This window comes from Elephas maximus, chromosome 16 (genome assembly GCF_024166365.1).
Source record: "Elephas maximus indicus isolate mEleMax1 chromosome 16, mEleMax1 primary haplotype, whole genome shotgun sequence".
In the NCBI taxonomy this organism is placed as follows: Eukaryota; Metazoa; Chordata; class Mammalia; order Proboscidea; family Elephantidae; genus Elephas; species Elephas maximus.
Window position 1 is genome coordinate 72,508,409 of NC_064834.1, and position 20,560 is coordinate 72,528,968.

The 20,560-nt window shown below is 48.3% G+C and overlaps 1 protein-coding gene across 12 annotated transcripts in view; it reads left to right on the forward strand.

The window, feature by feature from the left end:
• TACC2 (transforming acidic coiled-coil containing protein 2) overlaps positions 1–20,560 on the forward strand; it is a 264,177-nt gene that overhangs the window by 166,252 nt on the left and 77,365 nt on the right. The window contains exon 1 of one of the 12 annotated variants that reach the window (XM_049855757.1): positions 5,126–9,262. The exons of 10 other annotated variants lie outside the window; for them this stretch is intronic. In XM_049855757.1, coding sequence (XP_049711714.1) covers positions 9,195–9,262 — 68 coding nt within the window. In that variant the 5' untranslated portion in view covers positions 5,126–9,194. Of the gene's footprint in view, positions 1–5,125; positions 9,263–20,560 lie in introns of those variants that run through there. One more of the 12 variants, XM_049855756.1, reaches the window with a different exon arrangement.

Sequence of the window (20,560 nt, forward strand, 5' to 3'; positions counted from 1 at the left end):
GTCAGTTTGTGGAACTTTGGTGGCTTGCATGTTGCTGTGATGCTAGAAGCTATGCCACCAGTATTTCAAATACCATCAGGATCACACATGGGGGACAGGTTTCAGCAGAGCTTCCAGACTAAGAAAGACTAGGAAGAAGGAACTGGACGTCTAGTTCTAAAAGAGTAGCCAGTGAAAAGTTTATGAATAGCATTGTCTGATATAGTACCAGAAGAAGAGCCCCTCAGGTTGGAAGGCACTCAAAATATGAATGGAGAAGACCTGCCTCTTCAAAGTAGAGTTGACCATAATGACGTGGATTGAGTCAAGCTTTTGTGGCCTTCATTTGCTGATGTGGCACAACTCAAAATGAGGAGAAACAGCAGCAAGCATCCATTAATAACAGGAATGTGAAATGTACAAAGTATGAATCTAGGAAAACTAATGAAATGGAACATATAAAGATCGATATCCTAGGCAAAAGTGAACTGAAATGGACTGGCATTGGCCATTCCATTCTGAATCAGACAAGCATATGGTCTACTATGCCAGGAATGACAAAATGAAGGGGAATGGCATTGCATTCATCGTCAAAAAGAACATTTCAAGATCTGTCCTAAAGTACCAGTTAATATGACTATTATTCAAATTTACACACCAACCACTAAGTCCAAAGATGAAGAAATTAAAGATTTTTACTAACTTCTACAGCCTGAAATTGATCAAACATGCAGTCAAGATGCATTGATAATTATTGGTTATTGGAATGTCAAAGTTGGAAACGAAGAAGGATCAGTAGTTGGAAAATACAGCCTTGGTGACAGAAATGACACTGGAGATTGCATGATAGACTTTTTCAAGACCAACGACTTCATCACTGCAAATACCTTTTTTCAACAACATAAATGGCAACTATACCTGTGGACCTCATCAGATGGAATACATGGGAATGAAATCGACTACATCTGTGGAAACAGACAATGGAGAAGCTCGACATCATCAGTCAGAACAAGGTCAAGGGCTGACTGTGGAACAGACCATCAAATGCTCATATGCAAGTTCAAGTTGAAGCTGAAAAAAATTAAAACACATCCATGAGGGCCAAAATACAACCTTGAGTATATCCCACCTGAATTTAGAGACCATCTGAAGAATAGATTTGACGCATTGCACACCAGTGACCAAAGACCAGATGAGTTGTGAGATGACATCAAGGACGTCATACATGAAGAAAGCAAAAGGTCATTAAAAAGACAGGAAAGAAAGAAAAGACCAAAATGGATGTCAGAAGAGACTCGGAAACTTGCTCTTGAATGTAGAGTAGTTAAAGCAAATGGAAGAAATGATGAAGTAAAACAGCTGAACAGAAGATTTCAAAGGGTGGCTCAAGGAGAAAAAGTAAGTATTATAATGACATGTGCAAAGACCTGAAGTTAGAAAACCAAAAGGGTAGGACATGTTCAGCATTCCTAAGGCTGAAAGAACTGAAGAGAAGATTCAAGCCCTGAGTTGCAATATTGAAGGATTCTATGGGGAAAATATTGAACAACGCAGGAAACATCAAAAGAAGATGGGAGGAATACACAGTCATGGTACCAAAAAGAACTGGTTGACATTCAACCATTTCAGAAGGTAGTATATGATCAAGAACCAATGGTATTGAAGGAAGAAGTCCAAGTTGCACTGAAGGCATTGGCGAAAACAAAGCCCCAGGAATTGAGATGTTTCAACAAACGGATGCAGCACTGGAAGCATTCATCCATGCCAAGAAATTTGGAAGACAGCTGCCTGGCCAACCAACTGGAAGAGATCCATATTTGTGCCCATTCCAAAGAAAAGTGATCCAACAGAATGTAGAAATTACCTAACAATATAATTAATGTCACATGCAAGTAAAATTTTGCTGACAATAATTAAAAAATGGTTGCAGCAGTACATCAACAGGGAAGTGTCAGAAATTCAAGCCGGATTCAGAAGAGGATGTGGAACCAGGGATATCATTGCTGATGTCAGATGGATCCTGGCTGAAAGCAGAGAATATTAGAAAGATGCTTACTTGTGTTTTATTGTCTATTCAAAGGCATTCAACTGTGTGGATCATAACAAATTATGGATAACCTTACGATGAATGGGAATTCTGAAACACTTAATTGTGCTCATGAGGAACCTGTACATAGACCAAGAGGCAGTCTTTGATACAGAACATCGGGGTACCACATAGTTTAAAATCAGGAAAGGTATGCATCAGGGTTGTATCTTTTTGCCATATTTATTCAATCTGTATGCTGAGCAAATAATCTGAGATGCTGGACTATATGAAGAAGAATGGGGCATCAGGATTGGAGGACTCATTAACAACATGCGATATGCAGATGACACAACTTTGCTTGCTGGAAGTGAAGAGGAGTACTTGAAGCACTGACTGATGAAGATCAAAGGCTATAGCTTCCAGTACGGATTACACCTCAACATAAAACAAAAATATTCACAACTGGACCAATAAGCAGCATCATGATAAAGGGAGAAAATGTTGAAGTTGTCATGCATTTCCTTTTACTTAAAACCACAATCAACGCCCAGGTAAGCAACAGTCTAGAAATCAAACGATGTACTGCATTGGGCAAATCTGCTGTAAAAGACTTCTTTAAAGTGTTACAAAGCAAAGACGTCGCTTTGAGAACTAACGTGTGCCTGACCCAAGCCATGGTATTTTCAATCGTCTCACATGCATGGGAAAGCTGGACAATGAATAAGGAAAACCGAGGAAGAACTGATGCCTTTGAATTACAGTGTTGGCGAAGATTATTGAACATACCATGGACTGCCAGAAGAACAAACATATGTCTTGGAAGAAATACAGCCAGAATGCTTCTTAGAAGTGATGATGGCAAGACTTTGTCTCATGTAATTTGGACATGTTATCAACGGTGGGCTCAAGCATAGCTGCAATTGTGAGGATGGCACAGGACTGGGCACTGTTTTGTCCTGTTGTACATAGGGTCACAGTGAGTAGGAACTGACTCGATGGCACCTATCGACAACAACATATAGTTCTTGAAAGAACGTAATGCTAAAGGCAGACATTTTTAAGCTAAACTATTGTTTGGTTTTAAGAAGACTTCAGGGGATATTTTTGGTTTAAGTTTAAAGAGTATCTCAGGGCAATAGTTCTGGGGCTTCACCATGGGTTCATGGCTTTAGAAAGTCTAAAGTACGTGAGAATTTTAAATTCTATTTGCGTCTTCCTCCTTTTGATCAGGATTCTTTTGATCAGAATCTTTGATCCAAATGTCCAGTAATGGTAGCCAGGCACCATCCAGTTCTTCTGGTCTCATGGTAAAGGAGGCAGTTGTTCATGGATGCAATTAGCCACACATGCTATATCCCTCTCTTTTTCCTGACTCTCCTCCTTCCTCTGTTGCTTCGGGTGAATAGAGACCAATTGTTATGTCTTGGGTGGCGGCTTGCAAGCTTTTAAGACCCCAGGCATTACACAGCAAACTAGGAAGTAGAACAGAAACAATGTATACATTATTAGGCCAATTAACTGGGATGTCCCATGAAACCATGACCCGAAACCTCCAAACCAAGGAACCAAATCCCATGAGGTGTTTGGTTGTAGCATCAGCAGCTACTCTTTTTGTCACTGTTGTAAATATATCTATCACAGAACTTTGGTTAATTCAATTTTTTACAGGTGTACAACTTACTGACAACAATTACAATAATCAGCTGTGCAGCCCCACCCTTAATGTGATTTTTCCATCACCATTACCCCTCCTTTCCCCCTCCCTTTCACCCCTGGTAACCACTAATAAACTTTGGTTTCTATACATTTGCCTTTTCTTCTCTTTATATAAATGAGGTCATACAATATTTGTCCTTTTGTGATTGGCTTATTTTGCTCAGCATAATGTCTTCAAGCTCCATGCATACTGTAGCACGTATCAAGACTTCCTTTCTCCTACTGCCTGAGTAGTATTCCATTGTATATATGTGCCACATTTTGCTTATCCATTCATCTGCTAATGGGCACTAAGGTTGCTTCTACCATTTGGCTGTTGTGAATAGTGCTACAGTGAACACTGGTGTAAGTCTGTGAGCCTCTGCTTTCAAGTCTTTGGGTATTTACCTAGGAGTGGAATTGCTGGGTTATATGGTAGGTCTATTTTTAGTTTTTTGAGGAAGCACCACACTGTTTTCCACAATGGCTGTACCATTTTGCATTCCCACCAGCAGTGGCTAAGGGTTCCGACTTCCCCACATCTCGCCAACGTTTGTTATTTTTCTTTTTATCTTAGCACTCCTAAACCAAAACCAAACCAAACCCAGCGCCATTGAGTCGATTCCGACCCATAGCGACCATGACCCTATCCTATTGGGAGCGAAATTGTGTCTCATCGTGGCTTTTGATTTGCATCTCTCTGATGGCTAATGACCCTGAGCATCTTTTCATGTGTTTGGTGACCATTTGAATGTCCTCTTTGGTGAAATGTCTATTCAAGTCCTTTGCCCATTTTATCATTGGGTTGTCCTTCTATTGTTAAGTTGTCAGAATTTTATATATATTTTGGTTATTAGATTCTTGTCGGATATATGGTTTCTGAAGATATTCTCCCAGTCAGTAGCTTGTCTTTTCACTTTTTTGGTAAAATCTTTTGATGAGCAGATGCTTTTAATTTTTATGAGATCCCATTTATTATTATTTTTTTCTTTTGCTCTTTGTGCTTTTGTTATTATATTAACTAATCCTTTGTGGAAAGCTAGGCCTGACAGCTTTGCCTCTGTTGGTTCTTCTAAGAATTTTATGGTTTTAGTTTGCACATTTAGGTCCTTAATCCATTTTGAATTCGTTTTTGTGTATGGTGTGAGGCATGGATCCTGTTTCATTTTTCTGCCTGTGGACCAGCACCATTTATTCAAGGGATTCTTCTTTCCCCATCAAATGGACTTAGCACCCTTGTCTATATCCATGCTTTCTTAAGCACAGTATACTGTTAAAATTTAACCTTTACTGAATGATTTGGGGTGGGTGAGTGGGGGGGGGGGGAGTAAAGGGAGGCAGTGAAATGGGCAGGAGTGGGGCAGGTGGGACGGTGGGGCAGGTATCTGTGTTAACAGCAATCATTGTGGTTCATCATATCCCTGGAGGAGGCTGTGGGTTTCAGGGTCTGTGGTGGTGCAGGAAACGCTGGTGGTCTAGTGGTTAAGTGCTACGGCTGCTAACCAAAAGGTCAGCAGTTCGACTCCACCAGGTGCTCCTTGGAAACTCTATGGGGCAGTTCTACCCTGCCCTACAGGGTCGCTATGAGTCGGAATCAACTGGATGGCAATGGGGCAGATGGACAGATGGATGGTGGTACATTGATTAAGTGCTCGGCTGCCAACTGAAAGGTTGGAGTTCAAACCCACCTAGAGGGAGAAAGACCTGGTGATCTGCTTCTGTAATGATTACAGCCACAGAATCCCTTTGGGGCAGTTCTACTCTGTAACAAATGGAGTTGCTGTGAATTGGAGTCAACGCCGTGGCACCTAACAACAGTAACAACATGGAACCCATATGCTGTGTTAAAGGGCCCCAGACTGCTCTTGTTTTGAGACTCCTTGGTCTGATTTTAATAGTTTTTCTGTTTTTTTCCCCTTTTTATTAGCTGTTTTCTTGGAACTGTCAAAGTATTTGCCTCATAGTTGTTGTTAGCTGCCGTTGAGTTGATTCCAAGTGTGCAGAGTAGAACTGCTCCATAGGGTTTTCAAGGCTGTGACCTTTTGGAAGCAGACTGCCAGGCCTGTCTTCTGTGCTGCCTCAGGGGGGTTGAACCGCCAACCTTTTGGCTGGTGGTGGAGCATTTAAACATTCGCGCCACCCAGGGACTGTATTTACTCTAAGCAGGCCCTTTTCCTCTAATCATTTTCCTCTCTTGGAAAGGAAATTTCTATAGCCTGAATTACTAGATAACCAAGTTTGTTTTAAATTGTTTGTTTAAAGTACATGTCGGGAGGCCTTAATTAGGAGTCTGAGGAGGTCTTCCGTAAGCACGTTACACAATGCGTGGATTTTAGTTGCCTTGACTTCAGTGGCCCCCAAATTATTTTTGTCCCCTAGTTCTTGGCTGTGGTTTTTACAGCGGTGAGATGGTGCCATCCCATGAAGTGAAGTGTCACTGTGTCGTGTCTTTTTGGTTGCTGGGTTTCTAAGTAAAAGCACTTACTTGAAGGCCTTCTCATTTCCCCTATACTTAGGGGACAAAGTTGTTTATATTATAAAAGAAAGAAAGCAAAGTAGCATCATTTGAGGTCTCTTACTTAAGTTAATCCTCTCAACACTCTTGCAAAATAGAAGCCAGCTGAGGGGGCGGGGGCTAGTGTGGTTATGCAGTTGGCTTAAGGCCACACAACTAACAAGGGAAAAGTCAGGATTTGAACTCCAGCCTCTTTTCACAGCTCTTGCTTGATCGTGAAGCAAAACTTCTACCTACTAAAGGTAAAGACACTTTGGATGCTTCGTGCTTTTGTGTGTTGTACCAAAAAAAAAAGTTAACAGATTGAGTTTTAATTGTGATTACTCATTTTTTTCTCCCATGTCTTTTCCTAGTGCCAAGTTTGGCCAACGGCCATGCTCTAGATGCCCAAGGAAGGGATCACTTTCCTGAAAAAAATGTAACAAGCTAGGTTGTTGTGTTGTTGTTGTTAGATGCCACAGAGCCCATTCGAACTTGTAGCAACCCAAGTGATAGAGTAGGGTTACCCAGTCAGGTCTTCTAGGCTGTAATCTTTATTGAAGCAGATCGCCAGGTCTTCTTCCTGCAGAACCCTGGGTGGATTTGAACTGCTAACCTTTTGGTTAGCAGCCGAGCATGTTAGTGCTCACAAATTTTTCAGCTCCATGTGGCAAAGTTCTTTGGACCCCCCACCTCTTTTGGGGTCTGAGAGGTCTCGTTTCTGTCAAATAAATGTTTGGGGTATGGTGAATGGCGACGGGTTGAATAGGTTATAGGTTCTTGCCACAAAATGACACCCAGAGCTGACAGTGAGTGACAGCTTCTCCACATGGTGCTTTCCAGAACAAGCCTCATCGCCCCATCCCCGACAATTACCTTCCCCCCAGGATTGACATGATCATTAGCTATTTTCATAGCAGTGCAAAAGTAATCTTCTCAACGTTTCCTGGAAATTTCATGTTGTTGTGTCCTGGGAAACAATTTTGATTTTCTGGCTTTTTGTTTGACACCGATATGAAATACATGCAGATGAAAGTCAGCTCACCATTAAGCTCTAGAACTACCTGACATCTGGAGACAGGCAACCCCCAAAATGCCCATCCAAATGTCTTTGGCCACATTTTTAGAAAACATTCAGTGTACTGTAGGAAATTTAAAAATGTTTTGAGCAATATATATTTTTTTTCTTTTGGCCACAATTTAAAAACATTTTAGGCTTATTATAGGTAGAGAGGGCCCTGGTGGCACAGTGGTTAAGAGCTCAGGCTGCTAACCAAGAGGTCGACAGTTTGGATCCCCCAGCCGCTCCTTGGAAACGCTATGGAGCAGTTCTACTCTGTCTATAGGATCACCGTGAGTCGGAATCGACTCTATGGCAACGGGTTTGGTTGTTTTTGTTTGTTTGTTTATAGCTAGAAACATGCTGGGGGAAATGTAGCAGAGTCTTCAGCCTGTCATCAGAGGTTCCATTTTAGTTTGCTGTGAATCCATTGCCTGGTGTTCTGCTCCACTGAAGGTGTGCCCGGACACCTCCTGAGCCTGTTGACTAGCTGCTCTGGAGTCACTTCCGGCTCATGGTGACCCTGTGTGTGTCATGTGTCAGGGTGGAATGATGCTCCACAGGGTTTTCAATGCCGGATTTTTCATTAGTAGATTGCTAGGCCTTTCTTTCCAGGCACCTCTGGGTGGACTCAAACTGCCAACCTTTTGGTTAGTAGCCGAGCACTTAACTGTTTGCACCACCCAGGGACTGACCTGTAAATCCACCTCTAGTTGCCCTCCGTGAGAAGGCCCAGGAGCCAAAGCCTTGAGGTTTCTGAGCCAACCAGAAGCCAGCTCGTGGGGACCTGGCTGCATTTCCCCTGACAGCTGGCATGGCTGTTGCAGCAGGAGAGTGGGGATGCACACTGGGGGCACTGTGATGACGTGTCACAGACATTCCTTGATGGCGGTCAGTGCTATTCAGCTTTCTCCTGTACACTCTGTAGGGGACTGATCAGGCCTCTCAAGCTGGCCTGGCCTCTGTTTGTCTAGGGTGAGGGCTTGCATAGGGGCTTCTCCTTGTGGAGAACTCAGCTGGTGGCCAAAGACATGTTGCAGACCCAGCCTGGGCCTGAGCTTCCTTCTCCCCAGCTTGCCTCAAGTCCTGGCTGACTATGCAGAGCAAAGGTGTCCTGGGAGGCTGGGCCTGGCTGGAGGTGAGGGGGAGCCAGGCCTCAGCGGGCTCCACGGCATCTGGCCGGAGGAAGGCGTTAGCGGCAGCACCCATATTCCATCCCTCCCAGCGCTCCGCGGCCTGTTTACCTGCTCGTCCAGCCATCCCCCTGGACCTGGGGCAGGAGAGCCCATTTCCGTCTTCCTGGAAGGATGAGCCAGCCCGCATGGGACTAGTGCCCTCTCTGCGGTCAACCACAACCACTGAGCACCCACCCCGCTGGGGCCCAGGCTCTCCAGCTCACAGTGTATTTGCATTTTAAAGTTACACAATGCGGGCGATCCCGGCAGGCAGGAGGGGGCTGGGGGTTGACGTGCGTGCAGAGGGAGGGTCTTCGCCCACCCCGGCCCCGTTTCCGGAGCCAGTGATGGAGCTTTGTGGAGAGGCAGGCGGCGGGGCCGGTCGGCGGTGATGACATCATCGTGTCACACAGGAGCCGGGCCGCCGGAGGGTTAAGAGGAGAGGAAGGTTCTTTCGGACCACACCGCGCTCGCGCGACCCCTCGCGCGCTCGGCCGAGCCGCGGCGCAGGCCACACTCGCACGCACACCTCCGCGCGCCCGGCCACCCGCACGCACTCTCTAGGCGCGCGCTCCCCGGGCTCTGGCCCCGGCCGCGAGCTGCAGCTCCCCGCCGCCGCCACCACGGATGCCAGCGGCTGCTGCCATCTGCAGTGCAGCAGCCCCGGCCGCCGGCCGGCCCGCCCCGGGCTCCCGGCTGGAGGAATCGCGCCAGAACGCTGGCCCTGCTCGCAGCTAGCCTGCACGCCAGGGCGCAGCGAGGATGGGAGGCTCGCAGTCCCTGCAGCCACTCCCAGCCAGCGACCTGAACCTGGAGGCTTCCGAGGCAATGTAAGTGCTCCGTCCGGAGCCCCCGGGGAGGAGAGGCTGCACCGCTTTGTTAGTGTCGCTTCCCGTGGAACCGGGGCTGGCCTGGGTGTCTCTACAGCTTTGCATGTCTTTACCTGGTGGCTGCTCTTTCTAGCATCTCGTGTCCCTCTGGAATGAGCATCTGGCGGCCCCAGGATGCTGCCCAGGGCAGAGAACTGACCCCCTGGCATCCGGGTTTGGCTGATCAGCAGCAGGGTGTGTGGTTGGGGGCTTCTCATGCCATCAGCATCTTCCCTCTGCATCCCTGGCACAGTGGTATTTCTTGCCTGAGAACAGCCGGGCATCGTGACCCTTCTCCTGGGAAGAACCCTGAGTGGGGCAGCTCGGTGCCCGGGTTTCTGGGCAGCTGCTCACACGGCTGGGCAGATTGCTCAGAGCGTCTCTGGTGGACGTTCAGCTGGTTAGCCCAAGCATGCCCGTCCTTACCCACTGATGGGCAAGCGGTGGAGGACAAGGCCGTGTGCTCTCAGTAGCAGAGCCGGCTGTACAGTTTTGCCATTGGTGGAGGCAGGACTCAGGCCGTGCATCGATCCAGGAATCCAACCTTTTCTCCAAGCCACGGAGCTAATGTACTCCAAGTGGCCTTTACCCTGGATGGGTGTTTATGAAAATTGCCATTCCTGTTACAGTCGTCTCCATTACATACCCAGGCATGTTGGGAGAATGGGGCTTATTGAATTGGTCTGGCGGCCGGGTCATATTTCTGCAAGGCAGGCTTGTATCCAGGGTGGGCCCCACGTCCCAGCCGCCTGCTCTCCTTTTCCAGTGAAGCCTGTGTTTCTGAGATGGGTCTGTGTGTTGTAGTGGGGGGCTTCTCGCTGGTCCCTCTTGGGCTTCGGTGAGGAGGCTGCTCAGGGCGGTGATGTCATGCCAGGCTGAATCGGGTGCTTCCTCAGGATCAGGCTCTTTAACAGCAAACCCTCCTTAGGAGCAGGTGTGCACCGATCATTTGTCATCATCCCTGTAGCTTGCGAAAGCATCATCTTACAATGGAGGCACGTGGTGCTGCCATGAACCTGGTGCTCTGCCTGTCCTGTCTTTCATTCATGCGTGGTATTGTTTGGTGCATGAACACACGTAGTATCGTGAATCCCTTGAGCCTAAGCAGAGAAGAAGAACATTTCCAACCCATTTTTTAAAAGTTTCTAAACTGGAAATCTGTTACTCAGGGCTAGGCAGAGGTGACTGCTCTCTCTCTAGCTCATTGTCACAGCTCTGACCTGCCACAGAGCCCAAGGGCCACGGAAAGGATAATGTGACCGCGTGTTTGGGAAAATAGGCTCCTCAGCCATTGGAAACTCATCTCTCCCAGTGTCCCGCCCTTTCCCAGATGAGTTCATGAATGACTAGCTAGCTGAGGACTGATTCTGGAGTTCTGTTAAGTCGATGCTGCCTTTTGGGATGACGCCCCCTAAGGTCTCTGCCCTTTGAGAATAGTGGTATTTCAATAAAACTGTGGGCTGATTGGCCTCATTGTGATGGAAGCTTATTATGAAATGTTTTCATGGTTGAGTTGGTCCATATGTGCCCACCGGAGGCTTCTCTCTCTGGAAGCGCTACTTCTGAAATGTGTCTAAATATAGATCTTTAAGATGGCATGTTTATTCATTCACAAAATTCCGCCCTCCATCCCCTAACATTTTCCTTCTGAAAAAATGGAGAAAGAGGAAACATTTGGGTTTGGGGCTGGTGCCATTCCTAGCAACTTTCCTTTGAGAGCACATCTCCAGTGTCTGGATAACTGGGGCTGATTTTTCTATGACAAGTTTGCTCTTTTCCAGTCTAGAGGTTTTAAAAAATGTATTGAGAGATCTCCTGTTTTCGGGATTGGCCAGGTCTTTCACGATAGTGTGTATTTCCACGCACATAAAAATACACACACATAAATAATACACAAGGCAGCGTGGTGCGTGGTCCATGGCATGAAAGGGCCTCCCACTGTGGCGATGCCGTCAGGGCTGCAGGATGGAGGTGCACACCTGCCACCAGCTATGACTGGTGAGGCCTGGTGTCTACGGGGAGCGCTTCTCTTTTTCTTTGGTGGCTTCTGGGAAACATCAGCTTTAGGAGGGCCGTGTAAGAGTGAAACCAAAAGATAGAGGAAGCCAGAGGTTGATTTGGAAGTCACTGAAGGATTTATTTATTTATTTTTAATTTTGGGATTTCTTTCCTGCAGATTTCTAGTTTGGGGTGCCTTCAGGCAGCGTTTGCAGCCGCACCCAACAGCTTCATTCTGTACAGGAGTGCAGTGGGGTGAGGAGGGAGGGAGCAAGATCCCATGGTCCTGTATCTCTGCTGGCTTTAGGAGTAGAAGCAGAAAGACTGGAGGAGCCGGAATGCATATGGCATTCCGGGTGGAAGGGGGTGGAGGATCAAGAGGTGACCTGCCAGTTGCTGTGGAATTGATTCCAACTTGGCGACCCCATGTGTGTCAGAGTAGAACTGTGCTCCACAGGGTTTTCAATGGTTGGTTTCTTAGATTGCCAGGCCTTTCTAACAATCTGCCTCTGGGTGAACCTGAACTGCCAACTTTTCAGTTAGCAGCTCAGCGCCATAACGTTTGCACCGCCCAGGGACTCCAAAGCAGCAACCAATTCCTTGCTGTTTAAGGAGTGGTCCACAGATAGCAGGATCAGCTCCACCTGGACGTTTGTTAGAAATGCAGAAGCCCAGGCCCCACCCTAGACCCTGAGTCAGAATCTCCATTTTAACCAGATGCCCTACAGATGGCCCAGGTGATCTGTAGGCGTGTTAAAGTTGAGAAGCTCGCAGCTAGTTGGGAGCCTCTCTCCATCCTGGTCCAAGAGAAACAGCTGGTCACTTCTCTAACTGCTCCTTTCCTGTTGGGGAAGAAGTTCCCATACAACAGTAGCCATTGTTTCCAAATAGAAAAGTGACAGGGAGAGGGAGAATTCTGCCACCCAAAACACTGGCTTCTCAGCACGGCCAGGTGGCAGACACACAGGAGAGGGAAGGAACTCTTGGAGCAAACATGGTCTGTGTATCGATTACGCCTACTGCTCAGCCCTTCCACGATAGTCCCTTGTGGCTCAGTGTCTGCTAAGTAAAGCGGCAGTAAGTACTTTGTTCTTCATTTAGTTGGAGACCCCATTCCAGGGACTCCCTCAGGTCCCTCCATATCTGCACGACCTGGTCAATGGGGGCAAGCCAGGGGGCCATGGTCATCTGAGGGCAAAAGTGGTAATTCTGCCCAGTCATTGCACCACTCTTACATTGAACACATCTTGAGCTCTAAAAAACAAATCACAAATTTGGAAACCCATACCTCTGTAGACCATGGGAACCATTGTGAGTAGGGTGTTTGTAGTCAAAATGGAAGGGCCAGGATGGGTGGGAGAGAAGTGGTTATGGATGTAGCAACAGGCTCTGGTGACTGACTGGATGTGAGAGGGAAGGTTAAAAACAGTGGCAAACACAAGTGAAGGTTCTGTGGTTGAATGACTAAGAGAAAGATGGGGCATTAGCCACGGCAAGGAAACTGGGTGTCTAGCTAGCCTAGGGAGAAGTTGATGAATTTGGGTAGGGATTTGAGAAGCAGATGAAATTAAAAGTGTATTTGGGGAGAGCAGACAGGACAAGAGAGAAACCTTGGACACTGCCTCGATAGGCTGACCAACTCTTGCCAGGGGGGTGGAATTCTTCAGGCACCTGTAGTAACAGGTGAGAAGGCAAGGGTTCTGGTCTTTTCCATCATCCATGTGGTTTCTGACCCTTTTGCTTCAACCTTTGAGCTGAGGAGAGAGGCTGATGACCCTGAACTTGCCCCACCTGCCCATCAGGGTTTCTCAGAGGTAAGGTGCTGTCTGTGAAGACTCTGAGCAGATGGAAGCACCAGGCAATCGCCAATGCCGGGACAATCTGTGCCTGGAAATTGCCCGCGTTTCAGTTGCTCAGAAGGTCAGAAAGGGCAGCTGGGGCGCCAGGCAAGAATCATTAGATCTTTTTCAAAGTCTCATTTCCTGAGGCGACCCTTGCTAAAGTCTCTTAGCTTAAATGATAGCATTTCTAACATGGGTTGCAGACAGTTTCTTAGTTCTTGAAAGCAGATTTCACTTTGGATATCATTGTTGGACAGAACAAGTAGAGTTTTTCCCCAAAAACTAAGTGAGCTGCAGAGGCTTCTGGGGATTGGGAGTTGCCCAAATCCCGAAGGACCGCTTGGGTGTGTTTTTTCTGGGATGTCATTCCTAGGTGTCTCCAGCATGGACCCGGAGCTCAGTGCCCACGTCCACCCTGGCCCTTCACTCTTCTAGAGCAGCCTGTTGCCTCCTCCAGCCGCTCGGCCCCTGCTCACCAGCTCCCTTCTCTTTGAGACTTATTTGCATGTTTTCTCTGAGATGGCCCGAATGCAAGTATATTCTGAGTCCTCCAGGGAACTAGCTGCCAACTGTCCACAGAGTCAGGCTATCTCTTTCCACTGGGGACACTGGGACAGGGTACCCCCCTGAAGACAGGACAAGCAGCCGGCACTCTGATATTGATTGAGTGTGACTTTGCAGGCCAGCATGACTTCAAGGTCAATAGATGCTGGGTCACTTACTCCCCATCGACCCCACCCCCAACCCCAGGTTTCTTTCCACTGTCTACAGCCTGTTTCTGTGGGTATATTTTTGGTTGCCTAGGAAACCACTTTAGCTTGCAATGTGATTGGCTGATCTTGCCAGATGGATTGCCAGAGCTGGGGCAGCAATCTGGGGGTAACGAAAGATGTCAAACAATTCCATCCTTTTTTCCCCTTAAGATGAATGGTGAGGAGACTTAGGCATTGTAAATCATTGCTCGGTGGACATCAGTTGTTCACGGCCTAATGCTTTTGTTTTCAGTTAGGCAGGGGTCTGGGGACTCTGGTCCCAGTTCTCTGCCACAAAGAACTGACACGGTGAGAGCTGCTCACATCCATCCATCCTGTGTCGAAAGCAGTAGCCTGGGATGACGTTGCTTCCGTTTATATTTACACGTTCACGTTAGCAGTGCTTTCTGGAGAGTGGGTTGTGTGCTGTTTGCTGCCGCCCACGGAATGTGGAAACAGAGCTGGATGCAGCAGTGTCAATGCCAAGAGTGAAAAGCTCTTCCACTTAGCATTGCCGAGCAGACTCAGATTCAGCAGAAACTTTGTGGGTTGGCTCTGTGGGCTGGGTGTTTTCCGTTATATAAATATTATATCCAATCACCCCCTTCCCCATTTTATAGATAAGGAAGCTGAGGCCTGGAGGGTTTAAATCAAGGGACCAGAAAACTTCTTCTGTAAAGAGCCAAATATTTAATATTTTAACCTTTGCAGGCTATATGGTCTTTGTCACAGCAACTCAACTCTGCTGTTACGGTATGAAAGCAGCCATAGATAATATGTAAAACAACGTTCCAATAAAACTTTATTTACACAGACAGATTTACCAACCCCTGGTGCTCTGACCCACCTCTTCCGCCCCCATCACCCAGTGACTATCAGTGCAGGGGTTCCTCCTGCCTCCTGCCTCCTGCCTGGGCCACATGCTTACTTTATTCTCTTTCTAAGACGTCCCACCCATGCTCATGGGTTTAAGTACTATTATCTGCCAGTAACGCTCCAATTTATATCCTGAAACCCTGGTGGCATAGTGGTTAAGAACTATGGCGGCTAACCAAAAGGTTGGCGGTTTTGAACCCACCAGGCGCTCCTTGGAAACCCTATGGGGCACTTCTACTCTATCCTGTAGGGTCCTATAGGGTCTCTATGAGCCGGAATTGACTCAATGGCAATGGGTTTGGTTTTTTTTTTGCTCCCATCTGAGCATCCTTATCCCACTGCTTACTTGCTATCCAGGATTTCTCCTGCATAGCTCCAACTTAACATGTCCAAAATAGAACTCTGATTACCTTCCCTCCTCAAGAAAACACAAAAAACAAGAAAAACCATGACCTTAAACCAACCTGCTCTCCAGTCCCCCCACCCCTCTAGTCTCCCAATCTCAGCACCTGGAACCTCACCCACTCAGCTGCTCAAACCAGAAACCTTCCAGGCAGAACTTGTCTTCTCCATTTCCCTCACTCTCTTCTTAAAACAGCCCAGCCTATGGTCTTTTCCTGGTTAAACCCTGTCTCTGGTTCCCATTGCTTTTAGTCTAAAAGAAAAACCCACTGCCAGGGCGTCTCCTCACCTTGCCTACTGCCGTCCAGCTGCACGGGCACTGGCTCTTTGAGTCAGTACTCACTGTCTCAGTGCCTTTGCACGTGCCACATGGCATCCTGCCCGTGCTGGCATTGCCGGCTCCTTCTCCAGCCCTAATTTTCAACAGCTTTGCCTTCTAGAGCAGCCTTAGTGGTGCAGTGGTTAAGAGGTCAGGCTGCTAACCAAAACATCAGCAGTTTGGTCGCTATGAGTCAGAATCAACTCAACAGCAACAGGTTTGGTTTTTTGTATTTTTTCCTCCTGGAACCACCCTATCTCAAGAAGACCTTCACCCCTTCACCCCTTCACCCCACTCCTTTCCACCATTATTTCCAACACCGGCATTGTCTAGAACTTTCTGCAGTGACGGAAATATTTTCTGTCTGTGCTGTTCAATATGGGAGCCACTAGCTACACGTGGCTATTGAGCACTTGAAATGTGGCTATTTTTAAATTTTATTTCCTTTTAATTAAATAGCCACACGTGGCTGTTGGCTGGGGTATTGGACATTGCAGCTTCCTCTTGTCCTCTCATTTGGGTTTTTCATAATACTCAGCACGGGTTGTTGAGACTTGATCTGTTGCTTTTAGCTGCTGTCACCAGAATGAAGGCCACATGAGGACATTCTTGTGCGTGCCGATATCCCCAGCATGCAGCACCATGCCTTGCACACGGTCGGTGCTCGATAAATATTGTTGAATGAGTGCGTGAACAAGTGAATGAATGACTTCCTGGCATAAAGAATCATTGCCCCATCTGACCCGCAGGTGAAAGGTCCCTGCAGGCCCGGACTCAGAGGGACAGTGACAGGCTGGGCTGGACACCCAGGAGAGGAGAGGGCACTGAGGTCCTGTGAGCCTGACACAAGGACCTTACCCATCACCCAAAGCCAGCAGGTTCAGTACCCTACTTTCTGGTCACCACCACGAGGGTCCCAGCTTCCTCTGGTGCCGCTGGTTAGTGGAACCGAGTGTCTGCCCAAATGTTCTTGCCTGGCCCACCCCTAAGAGAATGCAGGTGGGCTGCAACTGATCAGCACGTTGCTCTGGTGACAGCTGGGGCCTGTCCGCTCTTGCCCCCCACATCTCATGCCCCCTCCTCTGCTCTCTTTTCTCTCCCCTCCTGGATGACTTGCTCTTCTTGGAAGTCTGTTTTCTTCCCAACCTCTGTGCTCTGCTCCCCTTGGTGGGCATCTTCTGTTCCAGCTCTTGGCTCGTCTTTTCCCTGCTGTCAGTGCTTCGCCTGCAAGCACTGCCGAGGCTTCAGTGGCAGGTGTGGGCTATGGGCGGTGGATTAGCTCTGCTCTGCAGCCTGAGCCTGTGCAAAGGAAGGCAGCTCCTGGGACCAGGAGGCCGCTTTTCTCCTGGGTGCAGCCCAGCGGCAGGGCAATAAATCTCCGTTGGGCGGTGGACTCCCAACAGGTTTCGTACCCACCAACCCTCCTTATTTAGAAGGGCTGGTTTCACTGTTTCCTCTGCTTTCTCCTTAAATGGAAGCAGATCCAGCCCTTCTTGCCTGAAGACTTGGAGCTGCTGGCTCTGGGCAGTGGGGATTGGGTGGAGGGTGGAGGCTGGGCTGGGTGCAGCCCCTCTGCCCAGGGTTTTGCTCCAGCTAATAGGTCTGTGTCCTTAGGGGGCTGAAAACTAAGTCCAGCTTGGGCCCAGTTAGCCATCAACATCCCATTCTCATTTAATCCTAGGTGTTGGTGAAGTTCCAGAGCCTGAGAGTTTCAGAGCTGAAAATGTCAGGATCTTAGAAATCACAGATGACTTTTCCAGAACAGAAGGTTGTTTTAAACCCCCAAAGCACAACTTTTGTGAAGTCTCACTCAGGCCTTTCCTGCAAGTAGTTGTTTTAATCTTCTCTCTTTAACTTTCGATTTGCTGAAAATATATATATATTTTAGATGTACTGTATTACATATTAAGTTTAAATCAGAAGGCCCCTCCCAGGGCGGTGAAATAGCCTAGATTGCAAATTGTCTTTCCCCAGAGGAAATCTGATGGGTAATTTATTTGGGAAAAAAAATGACCAACAGTGGGCCCTTGGTCCAGGCCCACTCTCCAGTCTTAGCGTGGGTTTTTGCCCTAATGTGTTTTTTCTTCCCTGTCTCGTTCCATCTCAGGGATGTTCTAGAGGTAAGTTTCCACGAGAGGTGGGTGTTTACCCTGCTTAACCCCTGAGAGGGAAATGGCTGTAACCGTCACGAGAGAAAGTTCATTTCTCCTGAGGTCTGGCAGAGGCAGAGGTGGTTAGACATACTCCTGGCCTTCCACCTTTTGAGACTTGCCCAAGTTAAAAGCAACCCAGGCTCTTGGAGAGGCCCAGAGATGAAGTGGAAGGTAATCAAGCCTACAGGGACGTGACCAGTGACTCCATGGTGACAGTATGCTGTTTGGGTTGAAGCTTGACATCTAGAAAAGCCCTTGTCTGCTCTTTCTCCATGGCTGGGGGAGAAAATCCATCAGGGGGCTTGACAATGAGAGTTGCCGGCCTGTTTGCAGACCACACGTCAGGAGCTATCATTCCTGCAGCTCTCCTGTGCAAGCACCACCTTTAGTGCGTGGGCCGCCTCTAGGGCACGGTCCACCTCTAGGGCACGCGTTGCCTCTAGTGCGGGCACTGCCTTCAGTGCACCACCCCCTCTAGGGCACCACCTTCAGTGCACGCACCGTCTGTAGTGCACCACCTTTGATGTGGATCCGGTCTGTGTTTCCCCGGAACTTCAGAAGCAATCTGGATCAAAGGAGGCTCCAGCCACTGAACCGTTACTCCTGTTTGTGGTTCATCGAGGGCCCAGCTAAAGTTGCTAATTGTGCATTGTTCTGCCTTAAAGAGGCACACATCAAGTGGGCTGGAAGGATGGTATTTCCCCTCCAGGAAGAAGGCGGGGAGACCGGCCTCACTTTAGGGAAAACATCTGCACACATGTAGGTCAGGCGTGAGATTTCCAGGCAGAACCTCTCTCAGAAGAGAGCCGTGGTGACTCCTCGTTGCCTTGAATGCATGGAGGGGAGAAGGAATGGCTCCTGAGAGCTGGCCTGCTGAGGGCGATCCTCACTGAGACGTCATCTCCAGGAAGGAGCCTGCGCTCGCTCTCCTGGGGAGGTGTGTGCACAGAGGTGTGTGCACAGGGGTGTGTGCAGGGTGGCTGGGGCGAGGGCAAGAGTCAGGCCAGGCTCTAGGGCATTCCAGCATGTGCGTGGTGACTGTTGAGTTTTTTTAAAATATTTTATTGTGTTTTAGGTGAAAGCTTACACAGCAAATTAGGTTCCCATTTAACAATTTTTATATCAGTTGTTCTGTGACATTGGTTACCATTTTCACAACGTGTCAGCATTCTCATTATTTCTATTCTGTTTGTTCTGTTTGCATTGATCTAGCTTCCCTTCCCCTCCCTCCCTTCTCCCCTTTGTTTTTGGGTAAATGTTGACCGTTTGGTTTCATATAGTTGATTGTTTAAGGGAGCACATTACTTACAGGTGACATACGTTTATTTTATAAGCCAATCTACTATTTGGTAGAAAGGTGACCTCCAGGACTGGCTTCAGTGTAAGTTCAAAGAGTATCTTAGGGTGGCAGTCTCAGGGGTTCCTCTAGTCTCTATTGGTCCAGTGGATCTGGCCTTTTTTAGGGATTTGAGTTTTATTCCACAGTTTTCTCCCATTCTATCCAGAAACTCCTGTTGTGTCCCTGGTCAGAATGGTTGGTCGTGGTAGCTGGGCACCATCTCGTTCTTCTGGTCTCAGGTGAGAAGAGGCTGTGGTTCGTGTGGGCCGTTGAACACTGAGTTTTGACTCCTGGACTCGTGACTGGGGAAGTGTGTATGTGCTAAGCAGAGGAATGGGACAGTGGTGGCAGTGGTGGAATTCTCGCTTTCCGTGCGGAAGACCTGGGTTCGGTCCCTAACTTCCGACCAGTGCACCTCATGTGCACCCACCGCCCATCTGTCGGTGGGGGCTTGTGTACTGCCATGATGCTGAACAGGCTTCAGCAGAGCTTCCAGACTAAGACAGACTAGGAAGAAAGGCCTGGTGACCTACGTCAGAAAGTCAGCCAGTGAAAACCCTGTGGATCACGACGGTACAATCCACCAGTGATACTGCCCAGGATCGGGCAGCATTTCATTCTGCTGTGCATGGGATCACGATGAGTCACGGGCCAACTCGATGGCAGCTAACTGCAAAGCAGGGGAAGTCTTGTGACAAGGAGACCCCGGCCCACAGGGGTCATTCTGGGCAGAGCTGCTTCCTAATGTCCCTTCCCCACAGACTGGCTTTGCCTGTGGCCTCAGCTAGGCACCTCTGTTACAGGTGAAAACAAGGAAAACCAATTCAGATGGACTTAAAGGGGATATTTTTAGCTCCTGTGACTGGGATTCCTTCCGCAGTATGTGCCAGGACAGTTTTAGAAAAAGCTCTCCACACCCCCCCGCCCGCCCCCCCCGCCCCCCCAAATCTGAAACAACAGGGTTGGTGGATTTTAGAATCACCTTTGATCTGCAACGGCTAACTTACTCCTGAGGCGTCTGGAACCTCCTGACACCGCTAACAAGCTTTCAGATGCTGGGGGAGGTTTGCGCTTCAGCCCTGTGCTGTCTGCGTGGACAGAGAGCCAAGCAGGGGGTGAGAAGACGAGAGAAGAGCTGGGGCCCTGGGCCCTGGGCCTTGCTTTGGTCCATGAACTGCACTTCAGCATCCCAGCTGTGCCTCGTGCCTTTAGTGGGGAGTCATGGGAGGCAGGCCTGTTCCTGGGACAGCCCCCAGGTGTGTTTGCACCTGTCTTAAGTGCCTATAGGTACCAGGGACAAAGCTGAAGAGAAAATGAGGTTTGAGGCTCCAGGAAAGGGCAGGAACAGTGTGGTCAGCAACGTGGCTGAGAGCTGCTGGCATGTCCTCCCAGAGCCTTGCTGTTGATGGTTCTGGACCCTAGACAAAGTTGGAGTCAGTGGGCAAGGGAGTCAGCTGAGAAGTGTTAAAGGTGGTGCCTCGACATGCTGTTAACGAGGGTCAGGGACAGCAGGGCTTCGGAAGTGAAGAGGTGTTTGTCCTCAGTGTCCATCTTGTCCAGCCGCCACAGTGACAGATGA